The sequence below is a fragment of the Sinocyclocheilus rhinocerous genome, unplaced genomic scaffold (assembly GCF_001515625.1).
Source record: "Sinocyclocheilus rhinocerous isolate Xijiao unplaced genomic scaffold, SAMN03320098_v1.1 scaffold15, whole genome shotgun sequence".
In the NCBI taxonomy this organism is placed as follows: Eukaryota; Metazoa; Chordata; class Actinopteri; order Cypriniformes; family Cyprinidae; genus Sinocyclocheilus; species Sinocyclocheilus rhinocerous.
The window spans coordinates 643,590-653,758 of NW_015631053.1; the positions used below are offsets into that span (position 1 = coordinate 643,590).

The window sequence follows — 10,169 nt, forward strand, 5'->3', positions numbered from 1 at the left end:
ACGTTAAAACCGAGGTACGTACCGAACTGTCATATTTGTGTACCGTTACACCCCTAAAATATATATATATATGTGTGTGTGTGTAAGTCTACACCGAGCTTCGCGATATCGCTTATCCTGCCCGAAAAGACCATAAATATTAGTAATAATGGTAACACTTTATTTCGATAGTCCACTTTAGACATTCTATTAACAGTAAGTAACTTTGCAACTATAATAATGAACTAACAGACATGAATCCTAAAAACTAATAATGTAACGAGATGTAACGATTCACTCAACTCACGATTCGACAAAATGAGATTTAAGACAAATTATAAATTAAATGTGTCCTTTTATTATTGCTTGGATAAATGAATCGCGATTTGTTTAGCATCTCAACCGATTTGAATCGTCACATATTTGAATCGATTTTCAACCGGCTTGCGGTTAATCGTTACATCCCTAGTCCGAGCAAATTACCTTTCACTTTACACCTACCTCTGACTAGGCGTAAGATTTAGTCTCAAGACATAGCACTACGCCGAGATGGTGCAAAGGGTATAAATTCTACGCACGACTTAAAGCGCATTTTACGTCCAGCTGGTGCAACCGTGTGTTTGACTCCACTGAGCCCTCGGGAACACGCCGGCATCCATGAACGTCCCCATGATGAAGTTCGCCATAACGAAGAGGAAGACGATCCCGACGTATGGCGGGAAAACAGGAGACACGTTCAGCGCGAGCCACGAACACCTGAGAGAGATACAGAAACATTAAAGATCTCCAAATGATCAGAACTTTCCATCTCCTCCATGCCTTCTGTCTCTGGTTGATAGTCTAGAGTGTTTTATACAGGAAAAGCTCTTTTAGTGAGCCATAAAAGCCTGATGGAGCAAATTTGATACTCAACATACAAACTTTTAGATTTTGTCTAATGGCTCAGTAACGTATACATATATACGTATATACATAATTTGTTTTACTATTATTTCATGTGTCAGGCATTACAGGGTTAATTCATGCTCAGTCAATTCCTGATAAATCAAGTTTCACTTTTCATTGCATTTACAAATTGCTTTTTTCCCACATTATGCAAATAAAACAGGTTGCAAATGTTGACTTTAAGAACTCATTTCTTTGTTTAAGAACAATGACATGAAATAATGTTGACTTCATATCAATGCACCAATAATCAATTCAAATCTGCTTTCATCGCTCCATCGTTTAGATCAAATGTAGTTCAGGATGAATAATTCACAAGCAAAGCTTTCAGTGGAGTCGAATCAAACGTCTTTTGCCTTTCTGAAGCTCCGTGTCTAACATCTGAGAGGCTCGTCGGCCCTGAGGACCACCAGCTTCACAAAGCCAAAAAATGAAAGCGTGGATCAGTCAAAAAAAGGAAAAGTGAAGCGGGATGATTGCATCCGGAGCGTGAGATTAATCAGTCTGCCAGTCTGTCAAAAACACGTCCCACTCATATTTAACTCCAAAAATGCAGTGCAAAATGTAGACCATTATGATTTTGTTTTGTTTTATTATTATTTTCATGACAGTTAAGCACATTTGATATAAAAAGGTAATTGCACGTTTTTATCTCGCAATTCTGAGTTGTTGTTGTTGAGTCTCTAAAATCTCTAAATTCTGTATTTTGGTTTCCAAAGTAGTCCAAATTGTGCAATGTAAACTCACAATTGTGAGAAGAAGAAAAAAAAGGCAGAATTGTGAAACAAAGGCAAAATTTCTTTTTTAATTAAAAAAAAAAAAGAATTGTGAGAAGTAAACTTACAGTTCTGAGGGGAAAAAAGTCAGAACTGTTACATAAATTTGCAATTGAAAAATAGCTCAAAGATAAAAAGTTGCAGTTCTTATTTTGTTTATTCATTTTTATTCTGTGACAAAAATAATTCTGCGATTTTTTTCGTACAATTTCAATTTTAACTTTTTTCCTATGAATTCTATAGTTTATATCTTCAATCTGAATTCTGACTTTACATCTCATAATTCTGTTTTCAGTTTCCATCATGTAAAAAAACGTTTATATCTCACAATTCTGATATTTTTGTCAGAATTGCAAGGACAAAAATTACAAACTGTGAGACACAAACTCAGAAATGTGAGGAAAAAAGTCAGAATTGTGAGATAAATTACATTTAACCATATATTAAAAAATAACATATTATTTTAATTGTAAAGTACTATACATCATTATAATATTGGTTGATGCCCTTTATTTATGCTAATTTAAATTATAATGGAAAAATTGCATAACTGCGATACAGTAAAAATTATTTAAATTTAACACAAAAAATAGATTCTCATTACTAAAACAAATTTATTTAAAAAGGTAAAACATGTAGGCACTGCAGCAATACGGGGAAATAATATAAAGTCACAGTAACTTGTTAAATCAGTGAAACATTCTCAAAATAGGCTTAATTTTCTTTATGCAAAATATATTTTCTTTTTCTAAAATGAAGCTCAGGGGAAATGAGTTCATCTGGATATGGGTCATGAACAAATGATTTGTATGGAGGACAAAGGCTTTTCTCTTTAAGATTTATGAGAGGATTACGGCTGATGTCTCTGATTTTTGACAGAAATGCTGATGAAAACAATCAGACTGATTGCTTTTTCAGCTCTGATCATCAGGTGCATCATGGGATGCTTTTAAACACACGCGACGAGCTTCTGCTTTACTATTCACTTCAACTCAGACATTCAGAAATAGTTTTAGAATGAAATTCATATTTAGGCAGAATAAATATTTGAAACACAGAAAAAAGTATTTAAGCAGAAGCTGTAAGATCTACGCTGAAAAAAATTATACAAATTTTTTTTTTCAGGTAAGTGGTTGCAATCAATTTATATTTGCTACATTTAAATAAACAAATTTAGTCGACTAACTTTCAGCTAAATGTATTTAAATGTAGCTAAAATAAAAATGTAGTAAATTCAAATGATTCATTTTTTTCAGTGTAGAATGTTTAATACCAATGTGTCCAAACCAGTGTTATTCTAGTATCACTGAGGTACTATTATAGTTTTTACTAATATTTCAAAACAACGATACATTTGTTTCATGTTATTTTGGTTAAAGTTTTAGAAATGCTGCTGTGTTTTTGTTAGTAGTTTATGTCTTTTAGTTTATTTCAGTTTGAGTTTGAGTTTTTTTAGTAGATCCAGTTAAACTAAATTAAAAAGAGAAATGTTGCCATGGCAACTATTTGAAAAAAAAGATGTTTACATTGTATTTTATTTCAGTTCATGTTTATTTTATTACAAGTAGTGAAAAAGTTTTAAATGTTTAAAAGTTTTGGCAGTGCATGTTTGAAAATATTTATAGACTGTAAAAACTATATTTATAAAATATAAAGCTGTAAATAAAACAAAGATTATTGGAGCACACGGTGTTATTTTAGTATATAATTCTAATACTTATTAATACTTGAATTAGTTTTTTTTAATTTTCATAATTTTTCTTGAAGTTTTAGTAGCTTTGCCTATATATGTATATTATTTATTATTATTCATTTCTATTTCAGTTTTATTTTTAGTTTAGTACTTCAAGTTAAATCAAACCGAAATCAGAAATGTTGCCTTGGCAACTACCTAAAATAAAATAAGTTTTTTAATATTTCATATCAGTTAATGTTTACTTTATTTCTAATAACTAAAATGTTTTTTAGTTGGTTTTGTAGTTTTTAAAAAAAAAAAATTTTGGGTAATTTGTAGTTAACTATAATAACCCTGGGAGAATGTTGTTTCAGTCTTTCTACTTCAAAATTTTAACGTGTTAATTCTTTGCAATGATTTGTGACAATGTCTGAGTTTAAATGAAGTGAAAAATAAAATCCTAAAAACCTGTTTTTCACTATAGTCATTTTGAAACGAACGGAAAAAAAAAAAGTTGTGTCCTTTTACACTACAGGACATCAGTGCTTATTCTGCAATAAAGTCATTCATTGTCAGAGTTTGCTTAATACATACCGATGCATACACACAAATAAAGCACAAGAAGCATGCACGCTTTTACATCTCAGGAGAGAATCAATGCAAACGTTCAGAATGCAGTGGAAGAATAATAAAGGAAAGATATCAGCGCATGAGCAGTTGTTTGCAGCGGCTCACTGGCCTACTTCCAGCACTGGATTAAAATCGTAAAACGTAAAATACTCTATTCAAGAATAGTTTGTGACTGTGCAGCAGCTTATATTCACTACACTGTAAAAAATTACCGTGAATTTAACGGTAAAAGACTGTAAAAATGCTACAGTAAAAACCTGTTAAATGGTTAACGGTAAATTCCCCAACTATATACGGTGAAAAACTGTATTGGACATTACATGTATTGGACATAAATTTACAACCGTAAAACCTAAAACGTTGCTACCGTATTTTTTACGGTAAAATTCCGGCAACCACAGCTGCCGTTTTTTTGCCGTAAATTTTACGGATTTTTTTTTACAGTGTACTGGACAAAACTGAAATGATGAAAACTGACTAAATCTTCAATCGATATGAATGAGCGTGTAAAAAAGCTGAAAAACATGATTAATATTATACACTACTGTATATTCTAGGACAGAAACGCTTGAAGATGTTGTGAGTTGACCTACAATAAACTCAAAAAGTATTTACAGTATGAATGTATTTTTACACACGTAGTAAATTAATCTTAACGCAAAATAAAGTTAGAAAAGTTTATGCATTATAACGTAGTTATTCATAACGTACATTGCAATGCATTATATCTTTTCATAAATAATTGTAACCGAAGTTAAAATGCATTATAATACTTGCAGACCTCGTGCTGCATCTAAAACTGGTTGTTTGTCATGTGTTTTAATGCATTATACTTTCTATACGTTTTTAGAATATAGTATGGAATTATTTGTGAGATCTTACAATGTATTGCATTACAAGGCATAATTAATGCATTAAAAAAACATTATAATGCATTGTATATAAAGGTTGCAAAAAAACTATTGGCGTTTTACAAGAATATATTTATTCAGTTTTTCTACTTTAAATTAAAATGTTAAAAAAGTCATGTTTAATTCAATGTTACTTGCCATTTCTTTGTAATTGTTTTCTGAAATTTACAAGCAATTTCTGTGTGAAAATAGTTTCTACAACAAATTTCTGTCGCTTTGTATCTTTTCATAAACAATTGTTACCAAAGCTAAAATGCATTATAATATTTGCAGATTCTTTGTTTCATCTAAAATTGTTTGTTTCTTACATGCTTTAATGCATTATACTTTCTAAAGGTGAAAAAGTGAATACATTATTCATGCAATCATGCAATGCATTATAAGGTGCATTACAAGGCATAATTAATGCATTAAATACTTTTATAATGCATTATATATCAAGGCTTCAAGTAAAGTTATTACACAGTGTCATGAAAGAATTCAGGTGTCTGTAAAAGTTAAAGCAAGGAACACTGAATTAAAGTGAATGAAGGTCAGCTGTGACTTACGTGAAGACAAAGAACAGCGTGGATGAAGTGACCAGCAGAGCAGCAGCAGTGGACACTGGGATGTAAGCGCTGCTCCTGCGCATCCTGCGTCTGCAACAGCCATCAATCACCCAACAATCACACTCTCAAACACACAACAGACCTTCAGCAGCAGCAAACACACATCTCAGATCAGAGCACTGTGTGCGTGTCACTGAGCTCAGATTATTTATACAGGGGGCGGAGCAGGAGGGGCAGTGGGTGTGGCTTAAATATGAAAGTAGGAGTGGGTGTGGTTTACATTAGAGTGGAGTGGGTGTGGCGACACACACACACCCAACTTAGGTTTACACTCAGTCCAACAGCCACTAATCTGACATGGATGTTCATGGTTGTATAAAATAAAGCATCCTGACATACATCTGTTTTTAGGTGTAGAGTTAAAATACAATTTCATTTTATAAAGTCACATTAAATTTATTGTTTTTATGGTTTTACGTGATCTGGTCATCTGAGGAGAATATTACAACAATAAAACCTGTAAACCCAGTCAGCCCACATGAAAAAATACTATAGTAATTTATAATAATACTATAGTGTTTTTGAACCATACTATAGTAAAGTACTTGAATTAGTTTGTTGTGGTAATCCTATAGCTGCTGTGGTAATATAACAACTATAGTAATATAAACAAATGACTTTACCCAATACTGTACTATGTTTTCTACAACTATAGGGTATATTATACTATATATAAATAATGTATATTAAAAACTAACGTTTACTACACTATTTATTACAGTTTATCAGTTCACTATACAGTATGCTGTAGCATTCATTAACAAAGTGTTGTAAATATTATAATATATACAGTGTAATGCACTTTACTATAGTATGGTTCAAAAATACTACAGTATATTTACTATAAATTACTATAGTATTTTTGTTTACAGATTTTACTAGCGCCATCTGCGGGTACAGAGTAAAATAAACACGTGTTGCATGTGATTAATACTGCAATACTTACATGTACACAGCTCTTGAGAAAACACACCAAATGCAACAAAACTGTTTTCTTAACAAATCTTTATGTAACAAGGAAACATACGTCAATGCATTATAATTATATATTATATATATATATATATCACACTTCAGATTCAGCTTTTTTTTTTTCCTGCATTCACAAACATTATCATGCTGGAAAATTAGTGCAATTATTAAAAGCAACACAATTGCTGTGCAAAAATAGAAAATTGGCTAAAACATAGTTTAACTTGTAATAAAAGCACTTGTAGAGAGTGATGTCTGCTGAGTGTTTCTGAGCTGAAGCTCTGGTTAAAGGCGACTGTAGGGTTTGCTCGGCGGGCTGAAGGTGAACCGCTGAGGGTTAAAGTGACCAGGGCTTCTGAACTTGGGCGAGACGGTTAACCAGTTCAGTCTGAAGACCACGTCTCTGTTCATCTGTGAGGGGGACGGCCAGCTGAAAAATCACACCATGTAACAAGGAAACATACTTTAGTGCATCATAATTATATATATATAATACACTACCGGTCAAAAGTTTGGGATCAGAACGATTTTTAATGTTTTTTACTGGAGTTTCTTCTGCTCATCAAGGCTGCATTTACTTGATCAAAAATACAGGAAAAAAATGTAATATTGTGAAATATTATTATGATGTAAAATAACGTTTTTCTATTTTAATATACATTAAACTGTAATGTATTTCTGTGATGCGCAGCTGTATTTTCAGCATCATTACTCCAGTCTTCAGTGTCACATGATCTTCAGAAATCATAAGAATATGCTGATTTATTATCAGTGTTGGAAACTGTTGCTGCTTCATATTTGTTTGGAACCCGTGATACTTTTTTTCAGGATTCTTTGATGAATAAAAAGTTTAAAAGAAGAGCATTTATTTAAAATAGAAATCTTTTCTAACAATATACACTACCGTTCAAAAGTTTGGGGTCAGTAAATTTGTATTCTTTCTTTTTTTGAAAGAAATTAAAACTTTTATTCAGCAAGGATGTGTTAAATTGATAAGTGATAGCAAAGACTTTGCAAATATTGTTAGAAAAGATTTATATTTTGAATAAATGCAGTACTTTTGAACTTTTTATTCATCAAAGAATCCGACTCAGCTGTACAACTGGACGGATTAACCACTTTTCGTGCAGACAGAAACTTATTGTATATATTACTGAATGAACTTTATGAGACTGTCAGCAGGTTACTCACAATACATCCGGAGGGACTCTTTGTGATAGCAGGTGACTTTAACCAGACTAATCTTAAGAAGGTCCAACCCAAATTCTATCAGCATGTCACTGTTCCTACAATGCCATCTTACCAGTCACTTCGTAAACGGGTGAAATCTGCTTCCAAATGTTCAAGAAGGTGGACTGATGGAGCTATGTCAGCTTTGGAGGACTGTTTTGATCGCACAAATTGGTACGTGTTCAAGGAGGCTGCAACATTGGATGGTGTAGCAGACATTGAAGAATAAGCCTCATCTCTCACATGCTACATTAACAAATGCGTAGATGACGTTGCTTCCCTCATGAAAATAACGTGGTGTACGGCAGAGGTTCGTTCCCTCCTGAAAACACGTGATGCTGTCTTTAGAACAGGGGATAAAACAGCACTGAGGGAAGCAAGGAACAACTTGACTGCAGGAATAAAGAGAGACAAAATCTCATACTCACAAAGTAGATAAATGACCCCCAGCGAATGTGGAAGGACCTGAAAGAACAATAACGCTCCTATCAGTGATCCCCTGCTGCAGCATGCACTGAACAACTTTTTTGCCCGATTTGACAAACTTAACAGCATTCCATCCACAAAACTAAATTAATTGGAGGACGATCAGCCGTCAATTATCATGAAGTGCTTCGAACGGCTGGTGATGGCTTACATCAAGACAATTATTCCACCTACACTGGACCCTTTACAGTTTGCTTACAGACAAAATCGTTCTACAGCAGATGCCATATCGCATGTCATCCACTTGGCTCTTTCACATCTGGAAGACAAGAACAGGTATGTCAGGATGCTTTTTGTGGACTTCATTTCCGCATTTAATACAATCTTGCCACAGACCCTCATCAGCAAACTTCATGCACTCAATGCCACAATGTGTAACTGGGTCCTGGATTTCTTGACAAATAGAACCCAAGTAGTGAGGATGCATGAGAAAACATCTCATTCTCTCACTCTGAACACCGGAGCACCTCAGGGATGTGTCCTCAGTCCACTTCTGTTCACACTACTTACCTATGATTGTGTCGCACACCAGCAGGACAATCATATCATTAAGTTTGCTGACGATACAACAGTGGTGGGCCTCATCTCGCATAACGAGTCCGCATACAGAGAGGAGGTAAAAGTATTGGAGCGTTGGTGCAAAACCAATAATCTGTCCCTCAATGTCAGCAAGACGAAGGGAATTATCTTTGACTTCAGGAAGTCTTCTACTACTCACCCTCCACTGCTTATAAATGGTGCTGCAGTGGAGATAGCTGGAAGCTTCAAGTTTTTGGGAGTTCACATAACAGACGATTTCTCATGGAACAAGAACATCGCCCTTTTTGGTGAAGAAAGCCCAACAACGACTACACTTTCTGAGAAAACTTAAAGGGGTCATAGGATGCCCATTTTCCACAAGTTGATATGATTCTTTAGGCAGGCATGATTAACTTCTACAGATGTGTAGTGGACAGCATCCTGACTAACAACATCACAGTCTGGTTTGGCCGCTACAGAGGCTAGTAAAGGCTGCCCAGAAGATCACTGCATCTAGTCTCCCATCTATAGAGGACATTTACAAAGTGCGGTGTCTCAAGAGAACAACTAATATTATGAAGGACAAAGCTCAACCCTCTGCTAGACTGTTCTGCCTACTTCCATCTAGAAGAAGACTCCGAAGTGTGCGATCACGAACTACAAGACTGAGAAATAGTTTCTTTCCTCAGGCGATCAGGTTATATAACATCTGTGGCTGATCAATGCCCTCATCTTGTACCTGTGTCTCTTGGGGGCCCAGAGATGGATACTGGACATTATGTAATGTTCAGAAATTGCACATTTTATTTAATGCCTATTATGGCACAACTTTACTCTAAGGACTAACATTTAACTGCTTATTGTTGCACACTATGATCTACCTCATTGCAATGTTTGCAGACACATTGTTGTTAGTATTGTGCTATTGTTAGATATGTTCCTATTTTTGTACTATGATGCTCTCGGAGATACTGTGTTTCGTTTCTTCCTGTAGGGAGGAATGACAATAAAAAGCACTGGAACTTGAATCCTGAAAAAAGTATCGCAGTTTCCAAAATAAATATTTGGCAGCACAACTGTTAGATAATTCTAATAATAAATCAGCATATTAGAATGATTTCTGAAGATCATGTGACACTGAAGACTGGAGTAATGATGCTGAAAATACAGCTGCGCATCACAGAAATAAATTATATTTTAAAGGAATATATATATATATACAGCGGGTAAAATAAGTATTGAACACGTCACCATTTTTCTAAAGGTGCTGTTGACATGAAATTTTCACCAGATGTCAGTAAGAACCCAAATAATCCATACATACAAAGAAAACAAAATGAATAAATTCAGAAATTAAGTTCTGTGTAATAAAGTGGAATGACCAGGGAAAAAGTATTGAACACGCTTACTGAAATGTATTTAATACTTCGTACAAAAG

General features: G+C 34.1%; 2 protein-coding genes across 2 annotated transcripts in view; both read right to left on the reverse strand.

The window, feature by feature from the left end:
• LOC107741370 (probable palmitoyltransferase ZDHHC8) overlaps positions 1-5,547 on the reverse strand; it is a 20,997-nt gene extending 15,450 nt beyond the window's left edge. The window contains exons 1-2 of the mRNA XM_016554076.1: positions 5,465-5,547; positions 605-735 (exon numbers count right to left, since the gene is read on the reverse strand). Of these exons, the coding sequence (XP_016409562.1) occupies positions 605-735; positions 5,465-5,547 (214 nt within the window). The remainder of the gene's footprint in view (positions 1-604; positions 736-5,464) is intronic.
• Positions 5,548-6,399: 852 nt separating this feature from the next.
• Positions 6,400-10,169, reverse strand: part of LOC107741366 (ankyrin repeat and LEM domain-containing protein 2) — a 20,639-nt gene continuing 16,869 nt past the window's right edge. Inside the window, 1 exon segment of the mRNA XM_074560184.1 lies at positions 6,400-6,926. Coding sequence (XP_074416285.1) covers positions 6,782-6,926 — 145 coding nt within the window. The 3' untranslated portion in view covers positions 6,400-6,781.